The following is a 17,886-nucleotide window of genomic DNA, read 5'->3' on the forward strand; positions in this document are numbered from 1 at the left end:
ACTCTCCCCCTGCTAAAAAGAGGAGCACCCACTTGAAAAAGTGCCTCTTACCCAATTAGCAGGGGTTACCCATAATATAATACAATGTCATGCTGCGTTCCGGACTGAATAGGCTGATCTCTGAAGTGCTGTTGGGTGGTTGGCCTTGCCTCCTAGCAGGGGGTCAGACTAGATGCCCTTTACGCAACCCTCCATCAGGATTTCATAGATATGCATGCTGCCACGATTCTGTGGAAGCATAGCAGGATGGGGTAGTGGCTGCGGAAATTTGATTTAAAAATATATATCCACGTTTCGAGTCCTTATGACTGCAAAGATAGGAGTTTACGTCCCCTGTTTGGTCACAGGTGTGAGCATGACTCCTGACTGTCACCATCTTCACCCAGCAGCTGTAAGCAGCGGCAGTGGCGGGGGGGGGGGTCGAGATGGCAACAGTACTCATCCCAGGTGTCCTCACCTTTGCTTGCTCTCACATGAGCGAACGGTTGCCACCTGCTTCTACGGGGACAGTGTCATGGTGGGAGATTATCTTCAGGCCGGGTGCCTCATTCCCCTACCCACCAGAATCCCTCAGCAAAATGCAGCGTGCCCCCTCCCACCTGGCTCTAGCACTGTAAGCCTACAGGCTCTCCCTCCCTCCATGCACACACCTTCTTTGTAACAATAACAGGCATTTGGTTAGTCTGTGAGATTGATATCCAGCAGTTGGAGATTCTCAATCTCTTTCTCTCCCTTCCCCCCCCCTCCCCTTGGAGTCCATCTCCCACGTAAGCACAAAAATAAATGAACCAATTTCCTGAGGAGCTCAGCATCTTGTTAAACTCAGCCTGAAAAGGGAACGCTGAGCTGTTTGGAAAAATCCTGGCTCGCAATAAAATTTGGCCCTGATCCTACAAAAGGGAATGGGTGTTTGGCACAGCGAGCAGGCAGGCCAACAGTCCCAAGCCTCAGTTACAACCAACCACCCACATTTGTGCTCGGAATATTATAACCTTGTGGAATGACATTCAGAAACAGGATCCTCCCATTTAGGACCTGGTTGCAATATTCAAGGTCTCCTTTGCTGGATCTCACACAGCCCTCAATTACTTCAACGAGACATGCAAGAGGCCATTTAATTGCCAACTTTTTTTTCTTGCATGGCTCTCATGCCTTCAATGATTGCACAGAAGGAGGCATTTTTGAAGGCACCGCTCATCACATCCAGTGCTGTACAAACAGGAGAAGCGGCAGATGAGGAAATTCTCACCTCTGTACTTGTATTGAAGGTACGGAAGCCCTCTCATGGCTGATCAATCCAATGACCAAAGCCAACTTCCACTCACCTGGGAACTGAGGGAGAGGGAAGGAATGGCTTTTGGATTGGAAAATGTGGCTTCTGCACAGGCCTAAATCTCCACACCTATTCTTTTTAAAAAGATGTGACTCTCAGGATAGGATTTGAAACCACGACACCTCAGCCATGAACTTGACACTGAGGCTTTAGACAAAAGGACAGAGGTAGAGGAAGGAGAAGTCATCTCTCAGTCTTGCTTCTTCGCATCCTTGAAATGGGTGCCACATTAATGTTGTTCTCTGGGATGACAAAAAAAGAGGTAATAAAATGGCACTTTATAATAAAACGTGATTAAACGTATTGACGGTGACCCTTGCCGGCAAGGCCGGACAAGGAGAAGATGGAGGAACCGCCGTCTCAAGCCATCTCTGCTTCTCAGTGGAATTGGGGGGTGGAGGGGGGAGAGAGAGCAAGAGAGCTCTGAGCAGATGGGCCTTGGCTGGGCCTTTTCATCCTGGCAGCCCTTGGCTGGCTCAATAGCAGAGCAGGCGGAGGGGGAGGGGAGGCGGCAAGTCAGCCGCACACAGCTCTTGCATGCTAAACGGCTCGGCCATTGTGTCAGCTGCCCCATCTGTCCCTTCCCGCTTGCCCATTGTCCACGGCTGACACATCTGGACTCTGTGCAGCCCCCCGGCCCCTCCTCCCTCTGCTAGGCAGTCTCCAGAGCCTCCCACCCCTGCCTGGACAGCACCAGGGTCCCTTCCACCACTTCCTCTGCTGTCTGATCCCAGGCATGGAAAAGTTAGCAGCCGGCTGGCCACCCCCACCCCAGGGTCCTCCTTTGCTCAGCACCCAAGGGACTCTTTATGGGAGTGGCAAATGCATCCTTTACCAGTGGCGTCCTGATTGATAATATACCTCTCGCTTACTACCCTTGTACACCTTCTGGCACTTCCCCCACCCCATAAAATGAATCTCAGGTGTTGGAAAGGAAAGTGCCCCCTAGTGAACCATTGACCATATAATCCATGCAGCTATGGAGGGGGGGGGGCTGACCTGAAGGTATTGGCTTCCTCTAGTGGACAAACCGAAGAATTGCAGTGCTAGAAATCTCCCATCAACCAATAAATTCAATTTTTAAAATATTATTATTATCATCATTATCATTATTATTATCATTATTATTATACCGCTTTTCAACAAAGTGTTCATACAGCAGTTTACAGAGAAAATAAAATAACTAATAAATAAATCATCATCATTTACACAGTGCATTTCAAGTGTATTTCATATATCATCCCAGGCTGCATACATGAAATGGGTGCCACTATAGCACTATTATCCCCATACTGCAGATGGGGACACATGAGGCTGAGAAAATAGTGGCCTGTCAAAGACCACCTTGTGAGTCTGTAGTTGAGGCTGGATCTGAACAGTCAACTTCCAGTTTGTTGTCTGCAATGAGCTGCAATGGGGAAAGACAGATTCTGTGACTCCTACCAAATCTCATCACCACAATGAAAACCTGAATGTAATAAATATTCTGCATTTACTCAGAGTTCAAGGGAGTGGAGGGACCTTTTAGTCTGTATTGAGATTTATATCCTGCCTTCTTATGCATAGGTATACTCAAGATGACGAATAAGCAAAACTAGAGGCATAACTAGAAGCCCAGGTTCCTGGGGCAGTGACATGACATCATGATGTCACATGACATCGTGATGTCACTTCTGGGTTCTCCCTGGAGGAGGAGGAGGAGGTGCTGGTGGCTTTGCACCTCCCTCATTCCCCAAAAGGGAGCCTCCACAGTAGAAGTTACAGGGGCACAAAGATGCCAGCACTCTGGAGAGAACCCAGAAGTGACTGCCTTGCACATTGCACCCCTCCCCCAGCATAGCACCTGGGGCAGGTGCCTCTCAGGTTCCATCCTAGTTATGCTTCTGAGCAAGACTTAAAAACAGAACAATAACATTAACCAAAAACAATAAAACAGCAAGCCACAATTTGGGGAGTGCCATTCATGATCTTACGGAGTGGTTTCTGAGATATTCATTCAAAAACAGGTCTTTACGTTTATTTTTTCGTTCATTTTTTTACTTGTGCAAGTGTAAAAATGCTTGTACTCAGGGATGTGTGGTGGGTGCAGGCAAGTAAGGCACAACCTCCCCACCAGAGTCCTTCGAAAAGCGCCACTGCTGTGCGCATGGGTTGTGAATGGTTGCACACCTCACACGCAGCGGTCCTTTTCAAAGGACTCCGGTCAGGAGGCTCTGTCTCACCTGCCTCCCCACCCACCGCATGACCCTGCTTATACTTTAGCATGAATGCACATACCCTGTTCCCCAGCTACCTTTGAAGCCACCACAGGCCAGTTCCCAGGCTGCATAAAAACCATCCCATTGAGTCCTTTGCAGTGGTTCAGATCCTAGTCTGGCTTCGCGCTGCCACCTGCTGGCCATGCTGTTCAACAACAGTGCAAAGATTGCCCAGCGTTTTGTGTAAGAGGGCCACCACTGCCCCCCAAAGCACAAGGTCAGGGTGACCAGATGTCATGACCACAAAAGAGGACAAGGCGTCCCAAAATGTAGGACTTCCAAGAAAATGTAGGACATGACAAAAAAGCTGAAACCACTCGTATATTGATTTCATGTGGTTAATTTAAACACTATATTAAACACTATAACCCCTGCTAATTGGGTAAGAGGCACTTTTTCAAGTGGGTGCTCCTCTTTTTAGCAGGGGGAGAGTAACTGGCCCACCTCACCCCAGCACTGTCTGTTCTAGTGGCTGTCTGCTGGTATTCTTTGGCATCTTTTTAGATTGTGAGTCCTTTTGGGACAGGGAGCCATTTAGTTATTTGATTTTTCTCTGTAAACCGCTTTGTGAACTTTTAGTTGAAAAGCGGTATATAAACACTGTTAATAATAATAATAATAATAATAATAATAATAATAATAATAATAATAATAATAATAATAATAATAATACTTTTTGCATTTAAAACTTTTTGGAATTAATAAATTATAATTTACAGTATTTCATATATGTAATGTGTAATATACATATATGAAATAAATTATAATTTATTAATTCCAAGGAGTCTATGCGCTGGCTGCAGGGGCCCGCTCACAGGGAAAAGGAGGACATTTAAGTTCTTTTCCAGGACACAAGGTTAAAAAAGAGGACATGTCCTGGAAAAAGAGGATGTCTGGTCACCCTATCTTTAGTAGGGCAGGCACCCCTCCTGGGAGGAGACGGGCATGACATGTTTTGGGGAAGCACTAAGAGTCACGCTTTTTAGCCAGGATAGCTGAATGGACCCTCCATGTGCAGAGAAGGTATACCTGCTGCACTCCCAATAGCAGGAAACAAAGGGGGCGAGGAAGGGAGGGGAGAGGAGAGAGCCTTATGTTAAGGAAGGGATAGAATCCAGCAAAGTAGAGATTAAAGGTGGGTCCGACTCCACCGTAGAATCTCTGTGGGTTAAATTACCAGGCTTGTGCAGCGATGTAATACTGGGGGCGTGCTATCGTCCTCCAGACCAGAAATCTGATGGGGACCTTGAAATGAGGAAACAGATCAGGGAGGTGACAAGGAGGGACAGGGTTGTAATCATGGGGGACTTCAATTATCCTCATATTGACTGGGTCAATTTGTGTTCTGGTCACGATAAGGAAACCGGATTTCTTGATGTGCTAAATGACTGTGGCTTAGATCAGCTAGTCACGGAGCCCACCAGAGGACAGGTGACTCTGGATTTAATTTTGTGCGGTACGCAGGACCTGGTTAGAGATGTAAACGTTACTGAGCCATTGGGGAACAGTGATCATGCTGCGATCCGTTTTGACGTGCACGTTGGGGGAAGAATACCAGGCAAATCTCTAACAAAAACCCTTGACTTCCGACGGGCGGACTTCCCTCAAATGAGGAGGCTGGTTAGAAGGAGGTTGAAAGGGAGGGTAAAAAGAGTCCAGTCTCTCCAGAGTGCATGGAGGCTGCTTAAAACAACAGTAATAGAGGCCCAGCAGAGGTGTATACCGCAAAGAAAGAAGGGTTCCACTAAATCCAGGAGGGTGCCCGCATGGCTAACCAGCCAAGTTAGAGAGGCTGTGAAGGGCAAGGAAGCTTCCTTCCGTAAATGGAAGTCTTGCCCTAATGAAGAGAATAAAAAGGAACATAAACTGTGGCAAAAGAAATGTAAGAAGGTGATAGGGGAGGCCAAGCGAGACTATGAGGAACGCATGGCCAGCAACATTAAGGGGAATAATAAAAACTACTTCAAATATGTTAGAAGCAGGAAACCCGCCAGAGAAGCGGTTGGCCCTCTGGATGGTGAGGGAGGGAAAGGGGAGATAAAAGGAGACTTAGAGATGGCAGAGAAATTAAATGAGTTCTTTGCATCTGTCTTCACGGCAGAAGACCTCAGGCAGATACCGCTGCCCGAACGGCCCCTCCTAACCGAGGAGTTAAGTCAGATAGAGATTAAAAGAGAAGATGTTTCAGACCTCATTGATAAATTAAAGATCAATAAGTCACCGGGCCCTGATGGCATCCACCCAAGGGTTATTAAGGAATTGAAGAATGAAGTTGCAGATCTCTTGACTAAGGTATGCAACTTGTCCCTCAAAACGGCCACGGTGCCAGAAGATTGGAGGATAGCAAATGTCACGCCTATTTTTAAAAAGGGAAAGAGGGGGGACCCAGGAAACTATAGGCCGGTCAGCCTAACATCCATACCGGGTAAGATGGTGGAATGCCTCATCAAAGATAGGATCTCAAAACACATAGTCAAACAGGCCTTGCTGAGGGAGAGTCAGCCTGGCTTCTGTAAGGGTAAGTCTTGCCTCACCAACCTTATAGAATTCTTTGAAAAGGTCAACAGGCATGTGGATGCGGGAGAACCCGTGGACATTATATATCTGGATTTTCAGAAGGCGTTTGACACGGTCCCTCACCAAAGGCTACTGAAAAAACTCCACAGTCAGGGAATTAGAGGACAGGTCCTCTCGTGGATTGAGAACTGGTTGGAGGCCAGGAAGCAGAGAGTGGGTGTCAATGGGCAATTTTCACAATGGAGAGAGGTGAAAAGCGGTGTGCCCCAAGGATCTGTCCTGGGACCGGTGCTTTTCAACCTCTTCATAAATGACCTGGAGACAGGGTTGAGCAATGAAGTGGCTAAGTTTGCAGACGACACCAAACTTTTCCGAGTGGTAAAGACCAGAAGTGATTGTGAGGAGCTCCAGAAGGATCTCTCCAGACTGGCAGAATGGGCAGCAAAATGGCAGATGCGCTTCAATGTCAGTAAGTGTAAAGTCATGCACATTGGGGCAAAAAATCAAAACTTTAGATATAGGCTGATGGGTTCTGAGCTGTCTGTGACAGATCAGGAGAGAGATCTTGGGGTGGTGGTGGACAGGTCGATGAAAGTGTCGACCCAATGTGCGGTGGCAGTGAAGAAGGCCAATTCTATGCTTGGGATCATTAGGAAGGGTATTGAGAACAAAACGGTTAGTATTATAATGCCGTTGTACAAATCGATGGTAAGGCCACACCTGGAATATTGTGTCCAGTTCTGGTCGCCGCATCTCAAAAAAGACAGTGGAAATGGAAAAGAGAGCGACTAAGATGATTACGGGGCTGGGGCACCTTCCTTATGAGGAAAGGCTACGGCGTTTGGGCCTCTTCAGCCTAGAAAAGAGACGCTTGAGGGGGGACATGATTGAGACATACAAAATTATGCAGGGGATGGACAGAGTGGATAGGGAGATGCTCTTTACACTCTCACATAATACCAGAACCAGGGGACATCCACGAAAATTGAGTGTTGGGCGGGTTAGGACAGACAAAAGAAAATATTTCTTTACTCAGCGCGTGGTCGGTCTGTGGAACTCCTTGCCACAGGATGTGGTGCTGGCGTCTAGCCTAGACGCCTTTAAAAGGGGATTGGATGAGTTTCTGGAGGAAAAATCCATTATGGGGTACAAGCCATGATGTGTATGCGCAACCTCCTGATTTTAGGAATGGGTTAAGTCAGAATGCCAGATGTAGGGGAGAGCACTAGGATGAGGTCTCTTGTTATCTGGTGTGCTCCCTGGGGCATTTGGTGGGCCGCTGTGAGATACAGGAAGCTGGACTAGATGGGCCTATGGCCTGATCCAGTGGGGCTGTTCTTATGTTCTTAGCCTTTATGTCCTCCTTGTGGTTTTGCTGGCTCAGGACAGAGCCCACCTGTGGTCGACCCAGACCTCCTTTTTTGCTGCTGCTCCTGCCCCATACAATGGAAGCCCAGAGGGTCCCTCTCCTGCTGTGCACAAAGGGCTGTCACTGGCGCAGATGTGCTGTTCATGCAACTGGTAAAACCAAAATGGAGAACAGAACCAGAGCGTCTGCATGCGAGAACTGGCCAAAGTCTCCCCAGCCATTGCTCAGCACTGAGGGTGACTACAGCCTGCAGTCTGGGAGCCATGTGGCAAAATGGGCTCTAGGTCTCCGGCACCAGGGTCCCGGGAAAGGCAGGGTTTGCCCTCCCTGTGGACAAACCTCAGTGCTCCCCATCCAGAGTGGTAGCTCACTGCCCCAGAGCCCAGGGCAGTACCGTCACTATTGAACTTAGGGGGGTGTCTGACTATAATTTTGTCTGATTTTACCCAAGGCCAGATCCTGAAAAATAACCTGCCAGTAATTGTTACCTAAGAACTGTACACTCTAATTAATAAAAAATATAGTAAAAGATCCTAAGATACATTTTTATTCATTCACTTTTTAAATTCCGGTCTTCACAACCTTTTTTAAACACTATCAGAGTAAGTGCCTATAAGCAACATACCAGTAGAACCATTAATCAAATCCTTCTTTAACATATAACATACAGCATATCACACGTAACTGGGAGTGTGCAATTCAGTTCACAACAGAGAGAAAAGCAACAAGGAATGTTGCCGCTGCAGAAGCTGGATCTGGCCTCTGTGGGCCGGTGCACCTCTGTGCCTTGGCACGGCTTACTCTGAGGGAGGCACACATATGCTTTATGGCACATGTGTGACCCTCCCGGGCTGGCGCAAGGAACTTGAGCCAGCCCAGGGCGCACTTAGGATTGCACCCTAACAATCTTATTCTTAGTCGGTGTGGTTGGATTCCATTCTGCTGGAACAAATCCATCCTTCATGCACACTTAAGAGCGTGCACTTTATTAAAATGATAATAATAATAGAGATTGGCTGGGAAGCAGGACAGCCTTGCGAGGATGAGGAAGGTGGCCAGGAAAATGTTTTTTTAAAACAGCAGCACGCATTGCTTGGCCCTCGTCCCTTCTCTCTCGGCTCCCCCACTGGGCATGGAGGCATCTGCACCAACGTTTTGGCAATTCATATGCCTGCTGCCTGCTCACAGGGCTGCCGCCTCCTCCGCCGGCAGCAGGAGGCAGGCCCAGAGGCTGCTGGGAATTCAAAACATTGGTTCACATGCCGAGGATTGCTCTTGTGACTTAGCTGTTGCAAATCACCAGGCGACCAGGCCAGGCGTTCAAACGACCCACTTCTTTGGGGAGGGGAGGTGATTTGCACCAACTAAGTCAGAAGAGCAATCCTCCGCATATGAACCAATGTTTTGAATTCCCAGCAGCCTCTGGGCCTGCCTCCTGCTGCTGCTGGCGGAGGAGGCGGCAGCCCTGTGAGCAGGCAGCAGGCCAGGGTTGCCATGGGAACCATCCAGGCAGCCCCTTGGCCTGCTGGGAGTGCGGCTAAGCAGTGAGCATGCCCGAGGAGGAGGAGGAACCGAAGAGCAACCAGGGAAGGCATTTCAATGCAGCACGGCAGCTGAGTGGGAGGCAGTGGGGCAGAGTCCTGGCGCCTGCGGAGGAGCTCTCCCTGTGCATCCCTTCCCTGGCAGGGAGGGGGTGTCGGAGGGCATGGCTGGTGGCCATCCTGCAAAGTAGTGCTCTCTCGCTGGCCAGCCTGGCACCGTGCCCCCTCCACACCAACACGGTGCCAGCTCCTGAGCTGTCGGGCACCTGCCCAGCGATGCCAGAAAGACGCTGCTCTCTCCAGCCCAGCACCCGTCCTGCCTCAGCTGTCGGTGTGGTGCTAGCTGCGTGGCACTGCTGCCAGGCTTAACGAAGTGCTCAGGGAGGAGGGCAGGAGGCAGCCACATCGGACAGAGCTGGGCATGTCTGGAGACAGCGAGGAGATCACCCGCCTCCGCAAGCCACGTTTCTCCTACGAGGAGAACCAGATCCTGATTCAAGAGGTGCGGGTCAACTACGCCAAGCTGTATGGCACCCAGAGCCGGAGGGTGACTGTGGCGGAACGCCGGCGCGTCTGGGAGGGCATCGCCGCCAAGATCAACAGCATCACCAGCTGGAAGCGCACTGGCCAGGAAGTGCAGAAGCGCTGGAATGACTTCAAGCGGCGCACCAAGGAGAAGCTGTCCAGGGTACCCCACTCTACCCAAGGCACTGGCACCACCTGTGATGAGACCTTCTCAGCCGAGGAAGAGACCATCTTTGCCATCCTGGGACCTGGCGTGATGATGGGTGCCAGCAGGGTAGAGCCCGGCCCCTTGCAGAACACACCGGGCTTTGCCCACAGTTACCGCCTGGCGTCTGAGCACAGCACAGGTGAGTGCCAAGGGGGCCAGGTCTCTCCAGTAGGCACAGGGAAGAATGGCTTAGGAAGCCAGTCGTGGGGCGGGCAACTCAGATGCCAACTTTGCCAAGGCACAAGGAAGAGCTGTGCCAGAGGACTGACAGAGAGACTAATGGTGCAGGGTGTGCCACTTGTGGGCTGGCATTTTGACAGAATGGGAGCAGGGGGGAAACTCTGTGTGTTGTTGCCAGTGCTGAATTCCTGAAATGGAGGGATGCCACAGGGGACTGAGCAGAGCTTAATCTGGGCCTGTTTCACCCCAGGACAATGCGAAGTAAAGGCTGGATGCCTCTGGGTATATGCAGAGTGTCTTTCCCTCGCTAATGAATTCCTACAACCATATCACTTCTCTGAGAATAGGCGCTGGGGAGAGCTTCCAAATTATGGGATGTAAACATCAGGCAGGTTAGACCCAGGGCACTCTTGTTTTAAAAACCAGGAACTTGATAGGTGTGATTTCTTGATTGCCAAAACTGGTGCAACCCAGAACTGAATGCAGGGAGGAGGAATGCGGGGGGGGGGGGAGACAGAGACCCCTCAAAGCATTCCTTACGCCCCTATACTGGAACAGCACCCCCTGCCTCCCTTTAGTTATTATTAAATACTAAAAGACATATGGTTTGGTTGTGTGGATAGGCAACGATATTTGAGTCTAGTTGGGTTATTGCACCTTGGTGAGTCAGTGTACGTATCTGAATCACATGCACCAGGCACTGTATAAGCCCTGGAGACAAGGCAGGAGAAGCTAGATCTCAAGTGGACCCTTTGAGCAGACAGCCTGCTGAGTTTGCCCTGGGATTGCCTGCATCTGTCAGGCTGGGGAGTCCCCCTCCTCTTCCCCTAACCCCCTTCCATGCTTTCCTCTGCTCAGGGGCTGTGCATTTTTTCCAAACCACTGGCTCCCACAACATCCTGGAAGCCATGTTCTCTGTTCCCGAAGCCAACTTCTAAATCCAGATTTGAGCAGAGGGGTAAAATGAGTCAGTGGTGAAGGAGCAGCACTCTGCCCATGTTCAGAAGCTACTCAAAGAGCTAGATCCAGGTGGAACCCTGGGGGGATAATCCTCTCCTCCCCCACATCACCACCCACACTAGATTCTTGAGCTCAGGTCCAAATGAATTGGAGTAGCAGTGGCTTTGAAGGACACAGAACAGGGAGGGGACTGAAAGGGTGGGCAGTGCATGCCACCATGTTTGGGTGGTGGAAGCACCTCTCTGCATCTCCCTACATCAGTGGGGCACAGCATGGCAAGTGATTGATTTTCCTGTCCTTTCAACCTCAGACAATTCCTGCCCCTGGCTGAAGGGGATGGGGACAGCCTGAGAGGTCCAAGATATATAGGTCATAGGCAGGAAACAGCACTGGACTCCTTCAGTCTCCTTTTCAACCATCTGGGAGAAAACCGAGTTGATGTGCTGACTTTGCTTCTAGGACACCAGGCCTCTGGGCCCAAGTCCAAGGCCCCTTTCTTTCCCTGACTTTGCTTCCAGGGCCTTGGGACCCTTTTCCAATCCATGCAGAACAGTATTCTGTGCACAAAGTGCTTTTCCCTTTCCTTGCCTTACACTGCAGAGTAACCACTGACAGCTGCCACCTCATGCAACAAACTGCTTGGATCCCAGAGAGGAACTTTCTGGCCAAAAGGAGAGCATTGGACACCTCTCATTTTTGAAGGGAATAAATCAAAGCTACAGGGTGGAGGGTTGCATTACTGAGACAGAGGAGCTGGTCAGGTCAGGCCTCAACCTGCTTTCTCTGTGTCCTTATTACTGTAAAGCTTCACCCACCCCAGGCCGCCACTGCACGTTTCCGTGATACAATTGCACCCTCTTGTAAAATAGCAAGAGTTGCAGGAATTGGTGGTAGAGGAGCAGAAGGAGAACAGCCAGGGACACATGTCAAGCCATTGAGCAGAAATAGCCTCTATAGTGCAACAGTAGTCCTCTATAGACTTTGGCTGCAGTTCTGGTCGCCGCATCTCAAAAAAGGCATAGTGGAAATGGAAAAAATGCAAAAGAGAGCGACTAAGATGATTACGGGGCTGGGGCACCTTCCTTATGAGGAAAGGCTACAGCGTTTGGGCCTCTTCAGCCTAGAAAAGAGGCGCCTGAGGGGGGACATGATTGAGACATACAAAATTATGCAGGGGATGGACACAGTGGATAGGGAGATGCTCTTTACACTCTCACATAACACCAGAACCAGGGGACATCCGCTAAAATTGAGTGTTGGGAGAGTTAGAACAGACAAAAGAAAATATTTCTTTACTCAGCATGTGGTTGGTCTGTGGAACTCCTTGCCACAGGATGTGGTGATGGTGTCTAGCCTGGACGCCTTTAAAAGGGGATTGGACAAGTTTCTGGAGGAAAAATCCATTACAGGTTACAAGCCACGATGCGCATGTACAACCTCCTGATTTTAGAAATGGGCTATGTCAGAATGCCAGATGCAAGGGAGGGCACCAGGATGAGGTCTCTTGTTATCTGGTGTGCTCCCTGGGGCATTTGGTGGGCCGCTGTGAGATACAGGAAGCTGGACTAGATGGGCCTATGGCCTGATCCAGTGGGGCTGTTCTTATGTTCTTATGTTCCTAACCACACTTTCCTGACAGTAAGCCCCACTGAACAAACTATGACTTACTTCTGAGTAGACCTGGTTAGGCTTGTGCCCTATGTTTCTTTGGACTATTTGTGGGGAGGGTGTTGCACATTCAAATGCTCCCCCATGTCCAAACAGTCCCTGCATGCAGAAAGCTAGTACAGTGAGAAAAAGGTTTTAGCTTTGTCTTTTTCCTGACAAGCTAGATTCCACAGGCAGGGAGGTTTCACAGGCAAGAAGCAAGTTTCAGATGTGAATATAGACCCTCCAGCAATTCACAGAGTTCGGTTTAGGAAGGGCTGTTCCACATAAGACTTCTGAACATTTGAATTGTCCCATAAAAGATGAGCTGAAGAATTATTGCTCAGTGGTCGATAAAACCTGCAGGCTGCTTGTGGTGGACAGACTGGGCCAACAGGGAACAACCCTCTCCTGGGAAAGGTTCTGGGTTCCAGCCTTCAGGACTGTCAACCTTCTCCTTTTCCTCCCTTTCTGCAGATTTATCAGCCAGAGGCAACAACTCCGGCAGCCCAGAAACTTCTGCCCGGGCTTCTTACTGTGGTCTGGACAGGGGATTGCTGAGACCCAAGGAACGTGACTCGCCCCCGCCCCCTTCGGCCCAGTCCACTTCACTGCAGATTGTCCAACTGGCACCTTCTCCCATCAGCTTAAGTTGCAGGCCACATCCTGAACACTCCCCTGTGGAGCAGCTGGGCACCCCATGCCCCTCAGTCTCACCACCGCTGCGGCGCCGGCGCCCCCGCCTGGACCCTTCCATTGAACCACCTCTGGATTTCTTGCAGGCGCAGAGAGAGACAACGGAAGCCATCCGTGAGCTGACCTACACCCTGCGGCAAGGCCTAGAGCGGCTAACGGATGTGGTGGCGGCCTTGCTGCCCCTCCTCCCAGCCCAGCCCAATGCCTTGTTGCACCAGCAAGAGGAGGTGCCTACCCCACTGCCAGCTCCTGCTGCAGAGAGCCTGCCCCCCAGTGACACCTTTGCCACCAAGGTGGAGCCGTCCCCAGAACGGGGAGAGGATGAGGTCAGGCCACTGCAAGAAAACCAGCCTGTGGCTGAACCCAGGCCATCTCCAACACAGGTCCTTCTGCCCCAGAAGCGGAGAAAAGGGATCCCCACTCGGAAACGCAGGGGGCGCTGGAAGAACGTGTGAGAGTTCTGAAACACCTGCTGGTGCCCCGTGAGAGAAAAGGGGGGGTGCACCCCTCGCGCAGGCAGGGTCTCAATGACTTCTCTTTACTCCCCTGCCCAACGAAAGAGCTCCCTAGCACCACCCCAGGGGTAATGCAAGACTGTGCCCCTTAAAAGACACACCCCTGTTGCCTGCTGTAACCCCTGCCACCCTGCAGCTGTTGCTTTTGCTGCAACAGTTTGTTGTGCCTGCACAGTTTGAGGCACGCCAAGTCAAATACAGCCCACCAGTTACATGTTGTGGCCTGCCAGGTACTTGGTCAACCCCACCTCCATTGTTTCTTCAGACTCTGCCGGGGGGGGGGGCAAACATGGGTTTAATCAAGCCCCTTGTGGGCCACCGTACATGACTGGAGAGCTGGGTTCAGCCCAGCGAGTCACAAGTTGCACAGGCCTAAGCTGAATCGAGGGCTAGATGCCTGTCGAAAAATTGAATAGGGCCCGTTCCTCCCCCCCCCAGTTCAAGCAATACCTCCCACCCCAGTAAGTCTTCTCCACCCATACACACAAAGAAGCATGGGATAATATGACCAACTCCCAGTGCCACACAAACTTCCTTACTCCTCTGCTCTCACTCAACCCCACCCAGTGCCTGAAAACCAAGCTCAGTTAAGAACCAGTTCCCAAAATGGATGCCCCAGAAGACTATAGTTTCAGCAGTCTGACACCCTTGACTCGGCCAAGCCCCGTCCCAGTGGAAGTTCAATAAACTATTTTCATACTAGATCTCCTAGTATTTGTGGAATCTTATTTGAAAAGTTGTGTTGGTGGCAGAGATGGGAAAGATGCAGGGCCTTGCATGAGGAAATAGGAGGGGGTGTTTTTCAAAATATATAAATTATTAACCGTTTGAAGCCCTTTTCCAAGCCAAAATATTCCTAGGTATTCTATGCCATCTGCCTTGCTCATGCGGTGCAAGGTAGAAAACCGTGACTCGTGCAAGAGCTGAAAGTAGTGATCAGATGCCTGATCTGGAGCCATATACAGGGCAGACTTGAATTTGGCTTTTTCTATTCCCATTCCGTTTTCTAACCACCATCTCATCTGATCGTATTTTTAAAACCGGACACGCTTTACATGTAACGCTTTTGGTGGTTGTCGGAGTCGGCAAGTACTGGAGTCACATGCAGTCTTCACCTGGCCAACAGGTGGAATGTTCTCAGTTACATGTAGGATGAAATGTGTTCTTCATCATGTACAACTATAGGTGGTTCTAGCCAACCAGTAGCATTTGCTGGAACAGCTTGGAAACCCTGTCCCCACATGGGGAACTTGGCCGGGAAGGGAGAAGCCCACAACCAGGAAAGTCTGGCCCATGGAGCTTCCTGGTCTCTCCGTCCCCCTCGCATCATCACATCGAAACGGTCTGAGCACACCTGGCAAATCTGTGAATCAGCTTGGTCAGCGTTTCTCAACATTTGTCACGCCATACCACTTTTCATGGTCCACCTATTGGAAGTGCCACCAAAAGTAACTGGTGATGATGTCATTGTCAATTACTTCTGGATTGGGAGAACAGACCTGATGCAATAAACATAGGTAAGAGACTCAAGGTGGATGGGAAGGCTTGTTTGAGCTCTGCCCACCCAGCTGAACCTCCCACCACTGTTGGTTGTGTTGTGTTGCTGGTCTCACTAACAGGTGGCAGGAGTCTGGGGGTCCTGTGAGTACCATTGGACACCACGTCAAGTACCGCCAGTGGTAGGAGTACCACTGGTTGAGAAATGCTGAGCTGGATTTCCCTTTCCCCACATCAGTTTTTAAAAATAAAAGTGTGATTGCATAGGGCAGTGGTATTCAAACTGGGGCGTCGCAACGCCCCAGCCTGTGGGTCCTGGCCTCTGCCCACATAAGGGGTGGGGGCAGCCAGGAGACTCGCGCCACTCAGGGGGACTGCAGGGGCTTGGGTGCACTTGCCCAAGCCTCCTGCAGCCTCCCGGGGGTGCAGGGAGCCCTGCGCAACCTTCGGCAGGGCTCCGCAGGTCAGGAAAAGTGAAAGCGGAGCGATTGCGCCCTGCTCCGCAAAACCGGAAGCGGAGCACGATTGCTCCGCTTTCCCTTCTGACGTGGCTGCAGGTACTGGGGGTGCACCCTCCAGTCCCTGCAGCAGCCGTCCCCATGTGTGGGGAGCCCTGCGCGAGCACCTGCAGGGCTCACCAGGTCAAGGAAAGGGAGCGTGGGGCGATCGCACTCCGCTTCTGCTTTTGTGGAGGCAGAGCAGATTGCTCCACTCTCCCTTTCCCTGACCTGGGGTTCCCTGCAGGTGCTCGCGCAGGACTCCCCACACATGGGGACGGCTGCTGCAGGGACTGGTGAGTGCACCCCAGTCCCTGCAGCCCCGAGTGACAAGATTGCGTCGCTGCCTTCCCCCTGCCCCTGCTGCCTCCCCCCCCCCGCCTCTGTAAGACTTACTGCGGGTTTCAAACACCTGGAGAGTTTGAAAACCGCAGGCTTAGGGTCATAAATAGTTCATTAAACTTGCTGGCTTTCATTTTTCATCTGAATTCTTTATCCCCTGCTCTTTTTCCTTCCTGAAAAATTCTCGGCCAAAAACCAAGAAATGTTCGTGAAAACATCACAACTTGACACCAGAACTCTTAGCCCTTTTCTCCAGTGGCAGGGGGTTCCAATGGCCCACTTGCAGGTGGTGACTGAGTTTCCTTCCCCCATGGTGTGGCAGAGGGAATTAACAAGTCAGTGGCCTGGAGGAAGCCTGGCCCATGACCCTGATGATTGATGCCCAAAAGGAAAAACACCATGCTTCCCCCGCCACACACACTATGGCCTGCTAGGCGGAGGCTGGCAGAGGAGAAAAAGGAAGAGGGAGGGGAAGGGCAGGAACTACGCAGAGCATCCTGGCTTTCGTGGCGCTCCGCCACCTGGGAAATGTAGTTTATTTCCCTTCAACCCAGAGAAGCTGAATTAACCCTTTGCTTTTCAGTGGTCTCCTCTGGAACAGGGTGACCAGACGTTCTCTTTTTCCAAGACGTGTCCTCTTTTTTAGCCTCTTGTCCTGGAAAAGAACTTAAATGTCCTCTTTTTTCCCTGGGAGCAGGCAGTGCATAGCCTTCTGTAATATATGTAATAAAAATTATATGTAATAGTTTTAAATTTAATAATAAGTAATATAGTGTTTAAATTAACCACATGAAATCAATATACGTTTGTTTTTAGCTTTCATTTTCTCGTGTCCTACATTTTTCTTGGATGTCTTACATTTTGGGGTGCCTTGTCCTCTTTTGCGGTTATAACATCTGGTCACCCTGCTCTGGAACAAAGCAAGAAAAACAAAAATATGGGGAGGGGGAGATGTTGGCAACCTTCAGTCTTGAAAGACTCTGGTATCGCGCTCTGAATGGTGGTTCTGGAACAGCGTCTAGTGTGGCTGAAAAGGCCAATTCGGGAGTGACAATCCCTTCCACACTGGGAGCAAGTGCAGTCTGTCCCTGGTCTGTCTCCCTGGCTAAGGGCCTTCCATCTTTGCCTCTTTGCCTCAGACTGTTGGCCAAGTATCTCTTCAAACTGGGAAAGGCCATGCTGCACAGCCTGCCTCCAAGCGGGCCGCTCAGAAGCCAAGTTTCCCACTTGTTGAGGTCCACTCCTAAGGCCTTCAGATCTCTCTTGCAGATGTCCTTGTATCGCAGCTGTGGTCTACCTGTAGGGCGCTTTCCCTGCACGAGTTCTCCATAGAGGAGATCCTTTGGGATCCGGCCATCATCCATTCTCACGACATGACTGAGCCAACGCAGGCGTCTCTGTTTCAGCAGAGCATACATGCTAGGGACTCCAGCAAGTTCCAGGACTGTGTTGTTTGGAACTTTGTCCTGCCAGGTGATGCCGAGAATGTGTCGGAGGCAGTGTACTTTTACATGAATGTGGTTGAATCTGGTTTTCTGTAAGTGGGGGGGAAAGCAAACACAAGCAAACCCTGGTCAGCTTCCAAACTAGGAGGGAAACTAGGACACCTGGGTTCTTAACCCAAAATTGTGGGCATCGGATCAGAAAGGCTATTAAATTCATAAATTAGGGGCTGGTTGCTTTGGGAGAGAAGTCGTGGCTTCTATTTCTGCTTCTTGAAATTCTTAATGGTTACAGCCAGCCAGCGGTGGTCACCACAGTGTTGCCCCCTTGCCTTAGAAAAATATCTCATCTGAGAAAA

General features: G+C 50.4%; 1 protein-coding gene across 1 annotated transcript; it reads left to right on the forward strand.

Moving 5' to 3' along the window:
• The first annotated feature begins 9,056 nt into the window (after positions 1-9,056).
• On the forward strand, positions 9,057-14,451 carry MYPOP (Myb related transcription factor, partner of profilin). Its single transcript, XM_066638209.1, has 2 exons — positions 9,057-9,890; positions 13,016-14,451. The coding sequence occupies exons 1-2, from the start codon at positions 9,440-9,442 to the stop codon at positions 13,687-13,689; spliced, it is 1,125 nt and encodes a 374-aa protein (XP_066494306.1). The 5' UTR covers positions 9,057-9,439; the 3' UTR covers positions 13,690-14,451.
• The last annotated feature ends 3,435 nt before the right edge of the window (positions 14,452-17,886 follow it).

Source organism: Tiliqua scincoides, chromosome 10 (genome assembly GCF_035046505.1).
Source record: "Tiliqua scincoides isolate rTilSci1 chromosome 10, rTilSci1.hap2, whole genome shotgun sequence".
Taxonomy (NCBI): domain Eukaryota; kingdom Metazoa; phylum Chordata; class Lepidosauria; order Squamata; family Scincidae; genus Tiliqua; species Tiliqua scincoides.